General features: G+C 34.0%; 1 protein-coding gene and 1 long non-coding RNA gene across 5 annotated transcripts in view; one reads left to right on the top strand and one right to left on the bottom strand.

Annotated features, from left to right (window-relative positions):
- Window positions 1–14,713, bottom strand: part of LOC6579795 — a 28,261-nt gene extending 13,548 nt beyond the window's left edge. For 3 of the 4 annotated variants that reach the window (XM_032730199.2, XM_032730203.2, XM_015163871.3), the window contains exon 1: window positions 14,149–14,713. In XM_032730199.2, coding sequence (XP_032586090.1) covers window positions 14,149–14,344 — 196 coding nt within the window. In that variant the 5' untranslated portion in view covers window positions 14,345–14,713. Of the gene's footprint in view, window positions 1–6,266; window positions 6,516–14,148 lie in introns of those variants that run through there. The other variant, XM_015163873.3, reaches the window with a different exon arrangement.
- A 4-nt stretch (window positions 14,714–14,717) lies between these two features.
- LOC122757678 lies at window positions 14,718–15,169 on the top strand. The gene is made up of 2 exons (XR_006357793.1): window positions 14,718–14,941; window positions 15,007–15,169. It is a non-coding gene; the product is annotated as an uncharacterized LOC122757678 (long non-coding RNA).
- Window positions 15,170–20,366: the final 5,197 nt, after the last annotated feature.

The raw sequence follows: 20,366 nt of genomic DNA, 5'->3' as shown, positions 1-20,366 counted from the left end.
GAATTCCATATATGTAATTTAGTTCAGTTCAATTTATATCACTCTTTGCTATAACTACAGATTTTCTGTTAATGGTATCTTTAATTTGTAATTTGTAATGTAATTTATATACTCAACTTATATATATCCAGTTAGTTTTGTAAAAATAAGTGATTGCCAAACACAATGCTATATTATATGATTACAGGATATTAATATTCTTTTCAGTTTGGCTATTCAATAATTTCTCAGATCTTCTCAGCCATATATAAATATAATATCAACATTTATTTATGCAACACTTAACATTGGTTTACTTTATAGTGTTTCTATTTACCATAAATAGAAATTTAAATCCCATAACATGAATTTTCGTGTCTGTTTAAATTATTTACAATCGCATTGCTTAGCATTTTGTCTTGTCTGCAGCTAAGCCGCCCTAACATATGTGCTCTAAAATATTCAAATGCAGCTTTAGCTTGTTCTCTAGTCCACAGAGAGTGTGAAAGAGGGAGAGAGAGTGAGAGAAAACACAGCAGCTGCAGCTGAACAGCAAGAGCTTGCTGCTTCGAAGTTAAGCCAGCTGCAGTTGCAGGAGGCAGGCTCAGTGGCTAAAATTAAAGCTAAATCAATTTTATGCTGCCTGGCACAAAGCAACTGCATTACTCTAGTCTTGCATTTCTTTTTCCTGTTTCAACAAAAGTTTCGCAGTTGGAAAAGGCAACTGGCAACTGGCAACACGCAACTGCGACATGCAACAACGATTGTCCGTTGCGAGAATAAGTGTCAAGAGTGGAAGGAGAAGTGCAATTATCATAGACGACTAGCTAAATACACTTGTAAAACTCAGAGTTGCTTGTAAATATAAAATTAAATTATTTATATATTTATATAAAGATTAGCTGAAAGAAGAGGTTCTCGTAGATATAAATCTCTGAACTAAAAAAAAAAAAATATTAAAAAAATAAAAATAATAATTTAATAATAATTTAATAAAAAAAAAAAAAAGAAAAATAAATAGTAATAATAATAATAAGATGAAGCTTATTATGATTATAATAGACGCAAACATTAAAATAGTTTTAAAAGGTAGTATATATTAAATTTTATATATTTTTTCCATGAATGTTTTTAGTATTTTTTTTTTTATATTTATTTTTTTAAAGACTTTAAAAAAACTGTTGGAACACTTTTAACATTCTCAAATATCTGCCAGCCTCCTAATCCTATTTTCCATTCAACTGCAGCTGAATAGCTCATTATCTACATTAGAGTACAAACAAAATAGTATAACTACTTAGCCAAGTTGCCCGGGCAACCGAGTCTAAGCGACTTCTGGCCATAAAACAATGTGGCAAAGCGACTTTTAGCTGCTGCTGTTGACTGAACTAAAGCGAACTGAGCTGAGCTGAGCTGAGCTGCTTTCGCAGCTATGGCTTGAATGCACGTTATGATCTAAATGGAATTCCTTGGCTCATGAATTTTAAATGAATTAGTTTTCATGGCCCGACTAAAGTGTCGCCTGGCAGTTCAACTCAACTTGGCCTCTCTTCTTCATACTCTTTCAGCCATTATGAGCTGCTTAACGTGTGCATAAATTTTCATCTAAAGAAGGTGCGCGACTGTAGGTAGGGTAACAGTTTATGACTTTCAGTTGGTGCTTGGCACTAGTTTCTCTAAAGAGTTCTCTGCTTTAATTTTTTTATGGCTCAACTTGCAGAGTGTTTGTTTGTTTATTATTAAACTAGACAAAATCCCTTGAGTTACCCTCGTAGGCGGCAATGCCCATACTGCCCACACTACCCACTTGTCAACACAGTTGCCTTCCCAATAATCATGATAATCATCATAATCATGATTGATTTATGGTGGCAACAGCTGCCAACAAATCAAATGTAACAATCTATAATTCTTGCATTCGGGTGTGTGGAAATTAAGTTCATAATTGTTATCTAGTGGCGGCACACTCCCACTTGTCACTAAAGCTTATCGAACCCCTGATTTGACCTCGCTCAACCCAGCCTCAAACTTGGCCTTTCAGACATTTTCTGCATTGTTTTCAAAAAATTTTCAATTTCGTTAAACGAAATGTAAACTTCTCAACCGTTTTAAAAAACGCACAGAAATTTGCAATTTTACGACCGTCGAGCGAAGTGAGAAAGCAATATTGAGAGTGTTAAAGTGGCTGACTGACTGACTTTCAAATGCCCTGTAATGTATTTCTTAATCATAAGTAATAAAGCCAGAAAGAAATCAGAGAAAATGTACATGCAATATATTTCAATAAGAGTTCGGAAATAACTGTTGAACGTTTATCGATGGCTGCAAATATGTGTGAATTACTTACAGTCAGAGAAAAAAATCAGAGAGCGACCCATTGTAAGCGAACCCATCGAGTTCTTTTTTATACTTTCTGGCTCTGATTGTCAACAATCATTTGCTTCACGTGTGTATGTATTGGTATATATGTGAGAGGCGTTTCCTAAACACATCGAATGTGAATTACTTAATGCGTCTCATGTAGGCGAGCGTCAATCGTATCTCTCTCTAGGCGCTCAATAAAAAAAGAAAACGAAATGAACCGAAGGCTCTTGCTCTGAGCGAGTTTCGACTCGATTGGAAACTTATATAAGAAATAAACGAAATGAAATTGGTCAAGGTTCATTTTTGTATACTTTATGCATAGACAATTTATATATTATTTATTTATATATTTTATATATTAATTAATTATTTATTTATATTGATTATAAAGTTTTAATTGTTCATATTTCTTATATTATATTTTATGATTTTATTTGATTTTATTTATTGTTATAGACTTTAAAAAATCTTATTTAAATTTATTAATTTGTCTACAGCCCGCATACCCATTGCTAGTTAACTCCCGTGCACAGGATATCTAAAAAAAATGCGGGAGCAGCTGTCGAAGCTGCGAGTAAATCTGTTAATGTCCGCTTTTTGGTTTTGCCTTGGCCAGTTTACTGCTTTGGCACGCCCACCATAAAGGAAATGCCCTGCGTTCGCTATGCTGCTCTCCCACCACTCCTCCATTCCCCTACTCCATCAGTCGGCGTCCCTTTCAACAACATAAATTACAACGTCATTCATTTCCGTCATAAAATTGAAAAATGTTGTGCAAATTACGCGTAAATACCGAACAACCAACAAGAAAAGCGCCGAAAAAGAAAAGCGAAAACGCATTGAAAATTCGCGGCCGGAAAACTTCATGCGCATATAGAGTGTGAGTAGATACGTTGTTGCATTATATGTTATGTGTGTTTGTGTCCCTTTTTTATGGCTGCAGTGGAAATTGCTATGGGGCTGCCACAAATAACAGAGGCCATTTGCGGCAGTCTCTCTGCCTCTTCCCCTGTACCTCTGTTGCATGCCACATTAAAATGCATGGGAAAAACTTCAGTTGACTTTCAATTGATGCAGCTGCTGAAAGTTTTTAATCATGGCCAACTTTTGTTTTCAACCGGAAAGCTAATGACAGCCATGATGGTCGTATGTGGATGAGGTGAAGATCAGCAAGGGTCAGTCAATTTCAATGAGATATAAAAGGCAAAAAATTTAAAATATTTGTAATATTAAAAGAAAATTGTCAAACATTTGTGAATTGCATAAAAAACTTTTATATTTGTCATATTGTTTTTAAAAAAAAATTTAATATAAAATAATTTTAATGAAAACACAAAGTCTACATTGTAGAAAAATTCTATTTAATATATATTTATGAGGTCATCAAAAATTGATATACGAAATATATTATATTTGATTTTTGTGAATAAAATCAAATATATTAATGCAATAGAAATATTTCTTAAGCTTAACAATTTAATTGATATATATATATTTCAGCTTGAAGAGAAAAATGTAGATAAAAATAAATCATCAAGTCAAAAAAAATTTTTATTTTTAATAAACAAAATCTAGCATTTCTTAAAGCCATAAATAAAATTCATAAATTTCATTCAAGCTTTGCGCATGCAAATATCTAATTTGAATAAAATGCAATTATCAGTTCATATAAATAACACTTATCTGGATATGCTTGAGATACAAATTAATATGTATTGGTCATTTGGCATTAAAGATGTTTGCACTGACAAAAGCTGACGCATATGAAACTGCAGAGTGTTTGGGAAAATCGCAAATATGCAATCATTGCCGACAGTTTCTGATTGCATATTTGCATAACTGTATGCACTGTAGCCAGTGCTCAACATATGGAATTATCACACACACATACGCACACACATACACACACACACACACAGTCATAAAAGCCAATTGAGGGAGGTGGGACGAGAGCAAATGTGCTGATATCTAAATAATTTGTTGCCTGCTGACCAAAAGCTTTCATAAATGTCAGAGCTATAGAAAAGACAGTCCCACTCTCTGCCCCGCCCCCTCCCCACCTCTGACTAAGCTATATGGCACAAAGGTCAACCGCAGCAAATGGACAAACAATGACATGCCACCCACAGCACCAGCCCCACCCTCCTAGGCACCGCCTCCTTTTGCTCTCTATCTCTAGCAGCATTTCCAAAGCTTTGCCCAAAAGGCATATGCAAAAATCTATGCTCAATTGCTGTGTGTGGTCTTTGCTTTTAAATTTGGGCGATTTTTAGTGGGCTGTGCTATAGAAATATTTTCGATTCAATGGCGATGCAGCAATTTTTCAACTATTTTTAGCCCAAGAGTCAAATATGTATGCATTAAATTTCACAGGATTAAATTTTAAAATATTCTGTTAAAGAGACTTGATATAAACTTTAAGAAATTTTGTTAAATAACGATGGAACAATTTTGTAACTATTTGCAGCTCAAGAGTCAAATTTTACAGGATTAAATTTAAAAATATTATGTTAAAGCGACTTCATATAAACTTTAAACAATTTAGTTAAATAACGATTGATGATTTTTATACCCTGAACCCATTGAAAACGGGAAATCAGGGTATAATGGTTTTGTTAAAAGTATGTAACAGGCAGAAGGCGGCGTGGCAGACCCCACAAAGTATATATATTCTTGATCAGGGCGACGAGCTAAGTCGATTTGGCCCTGTCCGTCTGTCTGTCCGTCCGTCCGTCCGTCCGTCCGTCCGTCCGTCCGTCCGTCCGTCCGTCCGTATGTATGAACGCGTCGATTTCAGAAGATATAAGAGCTAGAGACTTGAAATTTTTTTTCCTAGGTCCGTGTATATCACGCGCATATCAAGTTTTTCTTTAAATATCGATAACTACTCCCGATATTTTATTATCGATCAAAAACCTTATCGAATGCTAGTTATTTAATTATATCTCCTACACCTTTAGAGCTAGAGCTTCCAAATTTTAAATGTAGACTTATATATATTTTATATATTTTCGATTTTTGTTGTAATTTTCCCCCCACTCTTATATCCACCCCCTCACCCTCACCTTTGTAAAAGACGTATTTCATGTACTAGAGACTTGTGCTTTGGAATGTACATACATTTGAACATTATGATTATGTTCTGAAAGTTTCATTAAGAATGTACGTCTAGAAATTAAATTATTCAACAAATAAATTCTTATAATGTTGCCCACACTGCAGCGCAGCCCAAGCGCAGTCGCTGCTTACTGCGCAGTTAGCAGAGCGCGTTATAATACGTGTGTGTGTATGTATGTGTGTCGAAAAGAAGTGCAGACTGATTAGAATATCAGATTAGAGGGTTCAGGGTATCTCCTAGTCGAGCAGTCTCGACTAGAGCCTTCTTACTTGTTTAAACTATTTTCAGCCAAGAGTCAAATATGTATGCAGCAAATTTTATAGGGTTAAATTTAAAAATATTCTGTTAAAGAAACTTTATATATATATATAAATTTTATGACATTTTGTTCAGTTTTATTTTTCGCATTTTTTTTTTTTTTAATCCACCCAAACGCTAAGCTAAGCTTTTTGTTTAAATATTAAAGGAAGTTCTGGTAACTATAACAAAGGAAATTTATGGCAATCATAATTTCCAAATAACATAATAATTGTTTTTTTATTTTCACAATTTTTTTTATACATGTTCTACATTTCAACTGTAATCAACCGCGAATAGGACTTCCAAATATAATCATCAATAACAAAAATTACACTTTCTGCAATTCTTTACACACCAGTCACTCAATCAATCATTATTATCCTCTCGCATTCCACACTTCCGCGGGTAAGTTCCACACTTAACCAGCATTTGAGTGTTTTTGCCAAATCAGTAAGTCATTCAGTCAAAAATCAACTGATTGGCATTGCTAGTAGCTTCCACTCACCCATGTAGTCGCATTGCAGTGGCTCCGGCGGTTTCTCGTGCAGCTTCCGCAGCCAGTGCATCAACTGGGCCAATTTGCTGCGCGCCGTGTTCGTGCGCTCGCAGTTGAGTATACTTGGCTCAAACTCGAAGCTGAGATCTAATTTGCCTAACTCCAATGCATGTTGCATGGCGTTGTGATACATTTATGCGATTAGTTTATAAATTTTATAATTAAAAAACCAAAGTTTTTTTGTACAATTGATATTAACTGCCTGACACTTGAGAAACAACTGTGCGCCGGAGTCTTAGACACCTCAAGCTCATATTCATGTTTTCTTCTTTACTTGTGTTTTTTTTTTTTTCATTTTTCTTAACTTTCGATAAGTTTTACCTCGTGTCTGTCGTAAATTTCTGTTTCTTAAATCAGCGTATTGTTCGATAAGCTCCACAATGCCTGGCATGTCAATCAAAATTGTCATTTTGGGTATCAAGGCGACAGCTCTTCAATTACTCATCAAAAGTCGAGGAAGAGCAAAAAAAAAAAAACACACACAAATTTAAAGGGCAAAACCAAATCAAAATAATTCACATAATTCAGTCTGGAAAAAATCCCCCTTTAATTTTCCCTGTCATTATTCATTCATCCGGGCAGCCATTGTAAACATTTTGAGCAATAAATCAGCCATATAATTCATGCCCAGACTTTTCTATACAATAAATATACCCAATTTATACTATACACATATTTGCGGCTCTCATCATGGTACATGCAAATGTCATATATTAATGCATATTTTCAGGCGCTGCCAATGACATATTTTTAACTCATATGATACACTATGAATACCCTGTATAGACAGAGAAGAGATGAAAGGGTAGCTCATCAGTATACTAATGAAATATGTCAAAGTAAAGTTGGTATTACTATTATTATTATTTTTGTTATATATTTATTTATAATTTAAATATCGAAGCATTACAAAATAATTTTAATTTAATTTTTCGTTTAAATCTATTTTATTAATTATTCATTTTGTTGTACTCAATATATTTTATATTTTCCTATATTATTGAGCATGCACCCATTTCATTAACTCTCTGTATACATTTATTTTCTGAATAGCTTGAATATATTTAATTCACACCAATACCCCAGGCGTTAATTTTTGAAACTTTTACTCGCATATTAAGTATTTATATTCCCAAAAATACATTATTTATACCCATTGCCATGCTGCTAATTATGCTGGTTATTTATGCGCACATATTGATTCCAGTTGACCAAATTATTTGTGGTCTATCGGAAATTGCTGGCAATTATGACCTAAGGTTCCATTTGCCACAAAACCAATTATTAGAGAGGTCTGCAAATAATTTTCGTCCAGACAAATTTTGCACTCGATTTACGTTTTACTTTTTTCGTTTGTTGTGCAAACTCAAATCGGAAAATAAAATTTGCAACGGAAGTGCAATGCAGAAAATAGAAAATAAATAACAAACTCGATTTGCTCCAAATAAACTTAGAGAAAATCGAAGTCGATTGTTGTTCTTACAAATTGAAAAAATATCTGCAGTTGGATCTGAGTTTATATTTTAGTATATATTTATATATATATATATATATATATATATATATATATATATATATATATATAAAAAACCAATTGGAAACAATAGATGATTGCCTGATAATAAATATATACGTAAGTCTATATAATAAATTCTGTCACTTCAGATAATGAAACTTGTTTACGGAAATCACGTGACAAAACGCTGCTAACTTGACTCATGCAATATTTTGTAAAGTAAATATGTATATAATAAAGTAAATATGTACATATATAATGAAAGAGATCAAATTTTAAATTTAATTTTATAATAATAACAAAAAGTAAATAACTATAGTTTTTTTAAACATTCCACATACCATTTTTCAGACTCTAATTCGATTAGATCTAAGTTTCTATTTAGTAAACCTAACCTAGGTTAACATTTTACTATCTTTAAGCAAGCTCTATTTGAATTCTAGTGCCAGCAAAAAAAGAGTTCAAAAGCCGATTGTTCTATATTTGTGAATGGCATAATCGAAATGGCAAAATCGACCACAGCACATGACATTGAGAAACCCCCCCAATTCGTAGCACCTGTCAATAACAAAATTCTTAAAGACGTCGCACGTTCACAGTCAACCTAATTATTGTTCTTAAACATTTAATAATGGGCTCTACTTTTTACCAACTGTATTTAGTTGAGTAATTTTGCATTTCGTATTTCGTATTTCTTTTCTCTCGGCTACAAACATGAAAACTCAATTTGCAGGCAATGCAACAAATATTTAATATGTAAATATATTTTAAATAATTAATTATTTGGGCGAGGCTGAAAACTAACAACTGCCAGTTGCCACGCCAAGTGTGGCAAGTACAACTTGCCACATATGTACGTACATACGTGACTGCCAAAGGGTTTGCGACGTGTTTTAGACGCGATTCGGGTTTCTTTCCTATTTTTTTTATATTTTTTATATTTGCAATATTTTCAACGTCAACCACTTTGGCATTTATTTTGTTTGCGCGTTTCTTCATTTTCTTAAGCCTCAAAAAAACTCTCCACACGTTTCTTAGACTACTAAAAAATATTAGAGTGGGAGTGACTGACTTCATAATACTGTGCTTGAGCATAGCCAGTAGATATAAGATAAATAAGATACAAGATACAAAATACCAAATACTAGATAAAAACTACTAAATAAAAACTACTAGATACCAAATAATAGATACCAGATACTGGATACTAGATACCAAATAGCAAAATGAGCATGTAAGCAATATACTCTCCTTTCATTTCCTAACAGGGTACGATAATGTCGCGGACTGTGGATAAGCAGCGCTGCCAACATAAAAATCCAGTCGAGCAGCTGTAACAGCAGTAGCACTGTGGGCGTGGCAACTGCAAGCCCATAAATTCAACGTATGTGAATGAACAACACACACACCCATGCAACCCACACCACCCATACACACACACCAAGGAAGCTCAATTCTGCAGGTAAGAAGGGTTTTACGAGCCATTCTGGTATTTGTATTGTTACCAGATGGGCGTGACTGGGCGTAACGCCCACATCGTACAACATCAACAATGACATTCGCGCATGCATTAAATATTTTTTATTGTTTCGGCTTTTGGGAGCATGTCGAAAAAAATGTATGTAATTCATTTCATAAGCATATTTTTCAACACATTTTAATGGGCATTTGACGCTTGACGCATAAATAAATCAGGACGTTAAAAAAAGGGCATGGCTTACATACTCTATAAAAGTGGAGTGGAATGATGGTTTGTCTGTCTAACGAGAATGATTACTTTCAGGCTCGACATACTAAGCAGTTCAATTAAGCAATTTAAATTATAAATTTATTGGCAATTAATAAAAGCAATTAAAAGTCAAAACACGCGCTATGGAATAATAACAAAGAATGAATTTTTTTTCCAATATACACACAATTTGCATACGAAAGCTATACATGAGTTAAGGTAGCAGAGCGAGGAATAAAACTTCAAGAAATATGGGAAATTCTTGAATACTAAGTCCTTACTTTATAAAGAAAATGAATTTTCTTGTTGCTTGCTGTCATTGTAGGAGAAGAAATCTTAGTTTCTTTGATATAAGAAAAAAATATTATTTGATTTAGGTCAAGCTGAACCCTTTTCTAAAAATAAACTCATATCATATGCTTAAGTAAATATCTATGTATATACTATATACATCAAAAGCTATGGCCATTTCCCGTTGTGACTGCAAAGCATAGCCTCAGGCAACAAAAGAACACCCACACACACTTACACATATGTACATTCATACATCCGTGGTTGCATCGCTCTCTCTCTCTCTCTCTATCCCAAGAGAGCATTTAATTTGCAATTCCGTTGTGTGTTGAATTCGTAAACGTTAACGTAGCACACGCAGTTTTAGCTGCATAAGGGAATAAAGTCATTTGGTTTATGAATCAGAGTTAAAGATTCATAACTTTATAACAATAAAAAACTGATTTTATTATATAGAGAAGCACATACAGAGAGCTTACTAAACAGACTTACAAGCTATATTGAGACTAAGCCAACGACAAAAGAGTAATCAGTGTATATATCTATATATGTATGTATATATATTTATAAAGATTTTAGCGCACTCTTTTAATAAAGCTCCGAGCCTTTGAGCTGTCAGTTAAAAGACTTAAACTGATTTAGGTAGCCAGCTGAAAGCCAACCACAGGACAAAGATGCACACAGAAAGATTAAATGAGAGCAAATGCCAGCAACTGATGCAGCCTCACAGTTTCCTCTACTCGTGCAGAGCAAAGAAAAGAGTATATTCGTTTTGTGTATATAATAAATTTTACATATGAATAATCAATTTTTGGCAAAAACAAATTGACTGAACGAAAGATTCAGCCTATTGGAGGCGTGGCCAGTTTGTAGTCAAGATCTTTTAATTTTGCTCCAACTTTTTAAACAGTGAACGAGCATTACGTTGTCAATGTCAGCCGACTCTAGCGCTTTTTGCTGACTGGGTTCGTTTTTTTTTTTTTTTTCTGGACCTTGGCTGACAACTCCATTTGGTAGACAATCTTTGGCAGCGCGTCAAATCAATTGCCTGCGGCGCTTTCAAGGCCAAGTGCAAGCCAAAGCAAATTACCCACTGATGCAGCAAAGCGAAACAAAGTGACCAAGTTGCCAGATAGCCAGAACAGGCAGCTGATGATGAAGAAGAAGAAGAATAACAAGATGAAGAAGAAGAAGAATAATAGTGTGCAAAAAAAGACACCTGCAGCTTCCAATTGGCATGTCCGCACAGCCATAAATTGTGATAAATGAAGTGAGCTGCCATGTTGCCGGGCTACTTATCAATGGCTGCCCGCACTATAATTTAAGCATTTTGGCCGAACGCCAGCAAAGGTTACAGCGATACCCAAAACAGAGAGCAAATTCAATGTGAAGGGAGCAAAAACAATTGCAACTTGTGACTGTTGCTATTTGGCTCTGCCATTTAATGTCACTTTGGATGGCCTCTAAGGGCAAAAGTCAGCGTAAATAATCATATATTGAATTGAGTGCATTTTATGTGAGAATAATGTTAAAATATCAATTAAGGAATTATTTCAATTATTTGTAGAATAAGGATTATGACATGGTAATTGTGTTAAATAAATTTAGATAAATCATAATTCATAATAAATTTATAATTATATTTTTATCTAGCTAAAGAGCTATAGAAATATCTGCTCAGAATATGTTAACAGAATGATGTTAAATGTTAATTAAATGATGTTAAATTGCATCAATCATTTTTAGCTGGCAAATGTTTAAATGTTAATGTTCATATTCAGTATCATTAACATAGTAAGCATATACATATGTAAATCATCTGTTAAAGACTTAACAGTCCAACAGTCTAAGAGACTTAACAGTCTCTAGCATAAGCAAAAAAATATATGTGAAATATAATATAGGAAGCAGCTGTTGACCCAATATGCTTATTCATATCCCTTATTCTCTCGCAAATATCTAACAAATTTCTTGAAGTATATAAAATATATACAATAACTGTCTATAAAAGAGTTAGTCATCAACATTTTAATGGCAGTTTCATTAGCTTAACAGCTGTTGTTAAAAAAGAAAACCCAAAATGTTGGCATCATACAAATTACCTAACCGAAAGCCGCTTAAGAAGATGAACTCAGCAGAAAATAGAAAAAGAAAAAAAAAATGGAAAAATAGGCAAAGTTATTCTCACTTTTTTGCGCGTTTGCATTCCTTACTTTCCCTTTACTTTCATGCATATGCAACAGCATCAAAGGCAGCTGCATAAATTATACGCCGCGTGGCGCGCTGCATGTTGCACGTTGCGCGTTGCTAGCTGCAGCTTAGCTCAGCGGGTGGCAAACGCCGCCCACTTTATTGACATTTTTGCTTCGATGTTTATGTGTGTGTGTGTGTGTGTGTGTGTGTTGCATGAATATTAATTAGGCAGCTGCTTAAATTGCTTGCCACACGCTTTGTGATTTGCTCCTTCGATCAGTGGGTCACTATTGCAGCTTGGCCCAGTCTAGGGTCCGTTTATTAGTTTTGTAGGTCAACAGCAGCTGGTGCCGCCGCCGTTGCTGCTGCTGCTGCAGCTATAAATTTAAAAAATCATAATTTGTATCTGTTGGCGTCACATAAAACATGGCTAATTACGAATGACGAGCAGTCGGCCATTTATGCCACAATTTGTTAACAGTGGCCAACAGCCGACCGCAAACAAAATGAAATGGCTGAACAGTGGACAATTAGTCAACACAATTTTTGTAGAAGCGTATGCTATGAGTGGAACATTCCTGTTTTGTTATTCATATATCTGTTTAATGTTGGGTAATTAATTAGCTCAATTTGTATTAATCTATGCGTGATATGCGCCTATACTGTGCGTGGACTGTCTCTTTCTGTTTGGCTAATACATATCTTTAGTATTATCGATATCAATTCTATATAATGTCTACTTATTCTGCAGATATTTCAATTATCCTTTAGATTTAATTTTAAAAATTCCTCCTACAAAAAATAAGCAAAAAAATAAAGATAAATAAAATCTCTAAAAATCCATTCTTTCACGCCAATCATTTTAGGGTATCAGCAAATTCTTATACGACTTTCCGCCATTTACTCAAGCATAAGGAAAGCAATATTTCCTTACAAGCAGTACTTCCCTTTGTTTTCCTGACATTCATTTTTATTAGCAAGATAGGGACATGTTACAGCAATAAAATATACCATAAAATCATAATAAATGTCGAAGGAAATGTTTTATGCCATAAAACTCAACCTATTAAACCCAAATATTCAATAAGAGTAAAATTGTTTGTTTTAGGCAATTATACATAAGAAGTCCTATGCGGGACATTTCGGTGTCATAAAAACGAGGGAATTTCTCCGAACGCATAATTATAAGAGTTTATGCCGATCGCTGGCAAGCAAAAAAATCCCTCTTACATTTGCTCACACTCAATCTCTCACTCACCTACGCTTGTAATTGGATTATGTTGGTAGCATTTCTTGCCATTGTCTCTCTCTGTCTGCTCTCTCCCGCTCTCTTCGTCTCTTGCTGCCCCTTGGCAGACATTGAATTGATTTGCGATTTGTATTTCACATTGACAATGAATTCGCCATCAAAGTCACGTGTTGGCAGCAGCAGCGGCAGAGGCAGAGGCATCGGCAGCTGTTAAATTCGCATGCAAATTGCCACTTAAAAAGAGCAAACGGAAGCCAAAATACAGATGAAGATATGTATGTAAAGATGAAAGACGAGCGGGAGAGAAGAAGAGGGCGAAAACTCATCAAACAGCGCACGAAACATGTCAAGGCAAATGTGAAAATAAAACAGCCAGACAAAACAGAACAAAAACAACAACATTATCTATAGCAAATATCTGTAAGTCTGATTGCCAGGCGCAAATGCAGGCGGCTGCGGCGGCCCTTTTTAGCTGATTTATGAGAAGAACAAATAGACAAAACAATCGCAATGCAAGACATGTAACGAGAGCGAGACGGAGTGTGATCGAACAGAGATATGCTCTATAAAAAGATTCAGATTGTTGAAATATGAATTTCTATAATGATGCATATTCACATACATATATATTGTATATTCTGACTTGACAAAAATAGCTATAGCACAATATACCCTTTTCAAAATAAGTGCAAGGTATACAACACCCTTGCATGGTACTCACTTAACGAAATTTCAATATAAAACACAAACTAGCAGCAGCGCTAATATACCCCTTACCAAATGCTCCATTATTGAAGAGTATACCAAAATCATATATCACACTGCAATCTGTACACTAATTAGCCGCACTTACCTTTGCTATTGGGTCCGTTTGCAGTCTGCAGAGAGGACATTGGTATGGCCAGACAATTGCGGGCCGTGGCAGCCAGCTCCAGATCCTGTGGCGGCTCGGAGCGCGGACACGGCGTATACGCGATTTTGCTGCCACGTCCCGGCGTCGGGCTGACGCGTGCGTGACGCCCGCCACTGGCTAAACGTTCGCTGGCCATTCCGGCGGCAGCTGGTCAACAACTTATGCCTGCAGCAGCATTCGCGACGCGGCCGTTTTCCGGACAGCCAGGAGCATGCCAATAAGCCAATATGCAAACTGGCGCTTTTATGGCTGCATTGGCAATGCACACACTTTGGGGAATCGCTTCAATTGAAGTGGTAGAAGTGGCAGAGGAAGTGAAGAACACAACCGGCAAGGACACGCTAGCGCTTGTTACTTTAACTGCAGCGAGAACGGCAGCAGCAGGAGCAGCAGCACAGCTACGAGCAACAACAACACATAAAAACTAACAACAAACTCGAGACGCGCGCGCCCGCAACCGTCGACTTGCACTGTCAAAGTCCTGCCAGCAACTGAGCTCACTCCGTGGTAGTGATGTGAAAAAACATCGATGCATCGACAATCGATGTTTTTTTGGCGATGTTTTCCGATGTTTTCCGATGTTTTTATTGATACCGATGTTAAGCGATGCATCGATGTTTGACAGAACATCGGGCGTTAAATTTCACAACATTGCAGAACATATGGATACACTGCCACATAGAAAAATTCGCGAATTTGTTTCTTTTTTTTACCCTGTGTTTGCAATGCCAAAGTAAGTAAATTGTTGAAAATATATATAAATATAGTTATTTGCAATTACAAATGTATTTATTCTAGAATAACAACAAAGACAAGCTTTTGCTGGAGGCACTTTACAAAATTGATGGAAATAGCGCGAAATGCAACATTTGCAACAAAGTTTTGAAGATTGCGGGTAACACGACCAACATGAAGGACCACCTGCGGTCCATTCATAAAATAGAACAAAATGTTGAAGAAATGTTGTTTAAGAATTGAATTAACGAAAAATAACGGAATTGGTAGAAAACATCGATACATCGATGTTTATAGCCGATGTTTTACACAACATCGATTTATCATTTTGCAAACATCGATGAACATCGACATCGAATTTTCGACCCAAATTTACATCACTACTCCGTGGAAGCAGCAGCCGGAGCAGCAGAAACATCAGCCGACGTCGCAGTCGACGTCAGCCTCTCGTCTCGCAGTCAAACACATACAAAGGCAAGCAAGGCATAAACAATGCTGCTACAGGGTTGTCAATGCAAAACTTAAACTAGTAAAATTATCCCAACTACAAATTTAAAAATTTTTTATAATAAAATAAATTTTATGGTTACATTCATTTATATATACTCTTATACATTTTTCTATAGCTTAAAACATTTTTGTTTTATTAAAATCGAAATAAAATAATAAAGAGCTGCACTTGTTAGCTTTGGCTACCCTGATATGCTCGTTGCTCTGCTCTCACATTCGTCTAGTGCTCTCCCACACACCGCCTTGTCGGCTCTAACATCTCCCTACCCGCTCTCTCTATTTACTCAACACATGGCATCCGAGAAGACGCTGCACAACTGCATTGAGCGAGCTTTGGCTTTGTTTTTGTTTTGCTTTTCTTTAGCTGCTGTGTAAAAGCTGCCAGCTGCTGTTCATTGTTTGTGCTTAATTCATTCATTAAACGCCATTTGTATGAGTGAGTTTATTTAGCAGTTGTAAAAGCTGTGCTTGAGCTCTTTAGTGAGTGTAAAGCCTGCAGAGACTAACAGCTGCCTGGTGAGCTTTTTAAAACACTCGAATTGAACTTAAAAGAATAACTATATATATGTATGTAAATGCAGTTTTATTATATAAACAGGACATATATACGCATATACAATTGATTATATTCTCAACTTACTAGCGCCATCTAGTACTGAGCGTGTGTACTAGTCTCTTAAGGATACTATATAAGCAGAGCTCCTAATAGTGCTGCGAACGTATTTTGCAGACATTGCAACATAGATGGCGCCACAATTCCCATGCAAAATTTTTGTCGTAGCTGCCTGCATATGCTGAGCCCTAGATGGCGCTAATAATATTACGCATACGCACTGTGCAACATAATAACTATTTAAATACTTACGTTGGAACTGGAACTAGTTCCGCTCAGATCGAAAAATCAAAAACATTAGACTTTTATTTGTATATTCTGTTTTTATTGGGTTTTCATTTGCCTGTTAAATAGAATAGAATTGTTATTAAAATTGTTATTTATCTGTTTTCAGATTTTTTCTTTCATATTTTTTGTTGTTGGTTTATGAATTTGATTTCGCTTACGTTGACGCATAACTGATTTGTTTTTGTTGTTTAATTCGGTATGCACCTTAATACTCGATATAATGAAAAACTGTTCTATTTACCTGCTGTTACAATGTGGTATAAATAGTATTCAGCTAGTTTCGATTTTTATTGAAAATTTCTTTAGTAATTACAAAAGAAAAGGTTGTCTTTTGTTTTTTTTTATTTTTTTTTTTTATATTGTTTCTGAAATTTGTTAAGACTTGTCGTTTACAGCGCTTAGAAGTTACAGTTTACATAAGTTCAGTTGTTTAGGGATTTGTATTGATTTTATTTTTCTTTCCATTCTATTTTCTGATTTTACTTTCGTCTTGCCAACAATTTTGATTACTATATACGTGTGTGTATGTGTTACTGTGTGTGTGTTTCCAGTGTTGTCAAGTGCTGTCTAAAGCAATTTTATTTTTGGTTTTATTTTGTAGACTAAATATATATCCATATACTCGTTTTATATATATTTGCTCAACATTTAGGATCTTTATAATCGATATATGCTTAAAATAAACAGCTTATGCGCTGTGTTTCCTTCATTTATATTTTCAATTTATATATATATATATATATATATATATGTTTTTTTTCTTCTTAAAATTCGATGCCGTTGTTGTTGTTGTTGTAGCTGTTTGAAGAAAATTCAAACAATTTCGCAGTCCACAAAATGTTGCAAAAACCCAGAAATTTTCAAGTGTGTGTGTGGGTGTGTAGGTGTGTGTGTGGAAGTGTGTGTTAGCAACAAGCTGGCAATTAATATCCAGATATATATAGATATATGTGGGAAGTTTTGGACTATGACAAGGCAAAAATTTACAATCAAAATTATGTTGCCTACTTTCAGACTGAACTTAGTTGAAAATATTTTGCCTACGACTCGGCTCAACCAAAATGTACTTAAATTAAGCTAAATTTAAATCTAAACAAATAACATATATAAATATTTAAACTAAGACTATTTCAACTCTGCTTAAATCTTAAGTAGTCTTAAAATATTTTTACTTAAAAAACAAAACTTTCGTTTTAGCTGTTCCCCAAATTTATTTAAAGTCTTTGAAACTTTCTTAAAATTTGTGCAAAATTTTTGTAGCTTTCTTTTAAAAGTTTGTTAATTAAATACACACACACACACGCACGCACTCAATCGCAAGTACACGCACACTCACACAGTGTCACTCACATACACACACACACACAGTTTGTATTTTGCTATCGGAAAATAATATCGAATTCGATTTCGAAAAAGTGAAAAATGTAACAATTTCGCGCGTGATTCTAAACACCAAATCTAAATGGTGGAACGTGCGGAATTGAAACGTTTATGACTTTTACGAAACGTTCAGATGGAACAGGCTAAACAAGTAAAACTACGTAAAGAGAATAAATTGAATTAAAATAAATTTCTAGAATTATATAATTCTGCTGGACTATATTTATATATGTATATATGTTTATATCTGTTCTGTTTCACATATAATTTGCTTTAGTTTTGAAGGCCTACAATTGCTTTTCATTTCAATTATATTTGATGGTTTTCTTTGAATATTTTGCACACATAGAAATTTTGACGAAATTTTTATAAAACTATGCACAACATCAATATCTGAATCAGGAGTGTATATATATATGTATATATTTCAGATATATATCGATTATCGATTACGGTTAGACACAAATGTTTTTCTCTATGTACAACAATCGAAAAATATTTTTGGAAAATTTCGAAAAACGTTTACGAATTAAGTTTTTGAGAAGTTGTTTTGAAACAGTATTTTGTTGTAGTGCATAATACTATATATTGTGTTATTACGAGGGCTGTTCAAGCTTTTGGTATAGGTACATATGGTTAATTGTATTTTAATAATATTAGACGCATATATTTAGACATTCAAAATATGTTATTTTATTTATATATATATATATATATTTGATTTATTTCTTGCAACGTTACACTGAAAACATTTTTATAGGTGGTTGTTGAGTTTTATTTTTAAATCTTATTTTGTTGTTTTAGTTTTAGTTTGGTTTCTAAATTCATGGATAGAATGTGATTCCTCTCGGTTCCTCATCCAGCGCGCAGGGAAATTTATTTTCTGCGAGCTTGTCGACCGTTAGTTGGAAGAAGACGTTGTATGTGAGAAATGTTTTCATTTTTTTTTTGTGTTGTCTGTAAAAGCCAATCCCAAAAAGTTTTTCGAAAAAATGCCAAAATAAAAAAATTTCCGAAAAAAAATGCCAACAAAAAAGAAGAGAAAACACAATTTTTGTTGTTGTTTCGAGGTTTTTAAAATGTTTGTGTATTTTGTTTTTAAAGAAGTTTCTGTTTAGCATACATGATGTTTACATATATACATATATATACGTCATATATACATATATATGTGTGTGTATGTGTATATATATGCCTGCAAATATTGTAATATTTAACGTTTGCCACTGCAAAAACAGAATTTATAAATATTTAAGACATTTGCTTTTTGTTAGTTCTTGTTTTGCTTGTTCTAGTTGTTTTCTTCTTTATTTTTGTTTTTGTTTCTTGTTGTTGTTTTTTACCTTTGTTTTGTTAGGCAAATTAGCTACAAATTTGTTTGTCAAATGGTTTATTCAATTCTTTCCTTTTGTTAACTTGTTTGCAACATTTGCAATGGAAATGCATGCGCCAGAGCTGCCAGATCGTTGCGAAGCTTAACACAAAATCTCTTGGCTCAAGTGTTGTAAAGTGTTTTTCATATTTTTGTTTTTTAAATAGAAAAATTCGTGTTTTTTGTATTCATTTTTTTTTTAATTTAAATTTTGTTTAAGTTTAAAGTTTTGCTTCATAGTTGTTTTTATTTTATTATATAGAGACCATCCGATCGTATATATATATAACTTGCATTAGTTTAAATTTTAGTTTTAAAACTTGCACAATTTTTCACTACAAAATTTTAGTATTTTTTTTCTTTGTTTAAAAAAAGTTATAGAAAAGTTCATTTTTGAGTTTTTTTTTTTTTTTTTTGCTTATGGAACCCAAAGATTTTGTTCCACAGATCAAGCGAACCAAAAGACTTTTATTATATATATATATAATTATATTATAGCCGAATCTTTATATATAGGTTTATATATATTATACTCACAGTTGGTTTAATGCAGTGGGAGAAGAGAAAAGAAAAAGTGTGTGAAGATGCGCTGTTTTGTAGCAGTGTAGTAGGATAGTTACATACATATATATATATATGTGGAGAAGTTATAGCAGAGTTCGTTCAGCAAGAGCAACATTATAGCTGGAGGAGAGACGTGGGACGAGATAGTACAAAGATATGAAAAGAAAAACTTAAGCAGAAAGTTTGTAGAGAAAGGAAACAAGAAGGGAAACGCTTTTTTTTCGATATGAAACTAAATTAAAGTACAGCTGTGTTCATTTTGCTTTTCATTCACTTTTTTGGTGGCAACATTGTCTAATAATTATAATTTGCTTTTTGCTTTTTTCTTTTTCTTTAGATTAGCTTTATAAGTTAGGTTAGGTCTGGCTAATGCGCGCCGACGCTGGGTACAGTTGTGTTTGGTTTTTGTTTACTTTATCAATTGCGTGCATTGTTTCAGGATTCATTTATCGTAAGCTCACTTAACTAAAAAGAAAACCCCATAAATATATATAGACATATTATTATATAGGCACATATATAATAATATATGATATATATATATATAACTATATGCTGTTTACTTTCATATATATATAAATATTTATAATTTTTAAGCTTTTATGCTGTTTTTGTTACTCCTTCTTCGTCGTCTAGTTTGCTATTTAGAGTTGTCTTCTTCTTCTTCTGCTGCTGCTGTTTCTTCTTCTACTTGCT

Source organism: Drosophila mojavensis, unplaced genomic scaffold, assembly GCF_018153725.1.
Source record: "Drosophila mojavensis isolate 15081-1352.22 unplaced genomic scaffold, ASM1815372v1 contig_80, whole genome shotgun sequence".
Taxonomy (NCBI): domain Eukaryota; kingdom Metazoa; phylum Arthropoda; class Insecta; order Diptera; family Drosophilidae; genus Drosophila; species Drosophila mojavensis.
The sequence above is the reverse complement of the archived record's forward strand: the minus strand, read 5'-3'. Positions and strand labels throughout refer to the sequence as shown.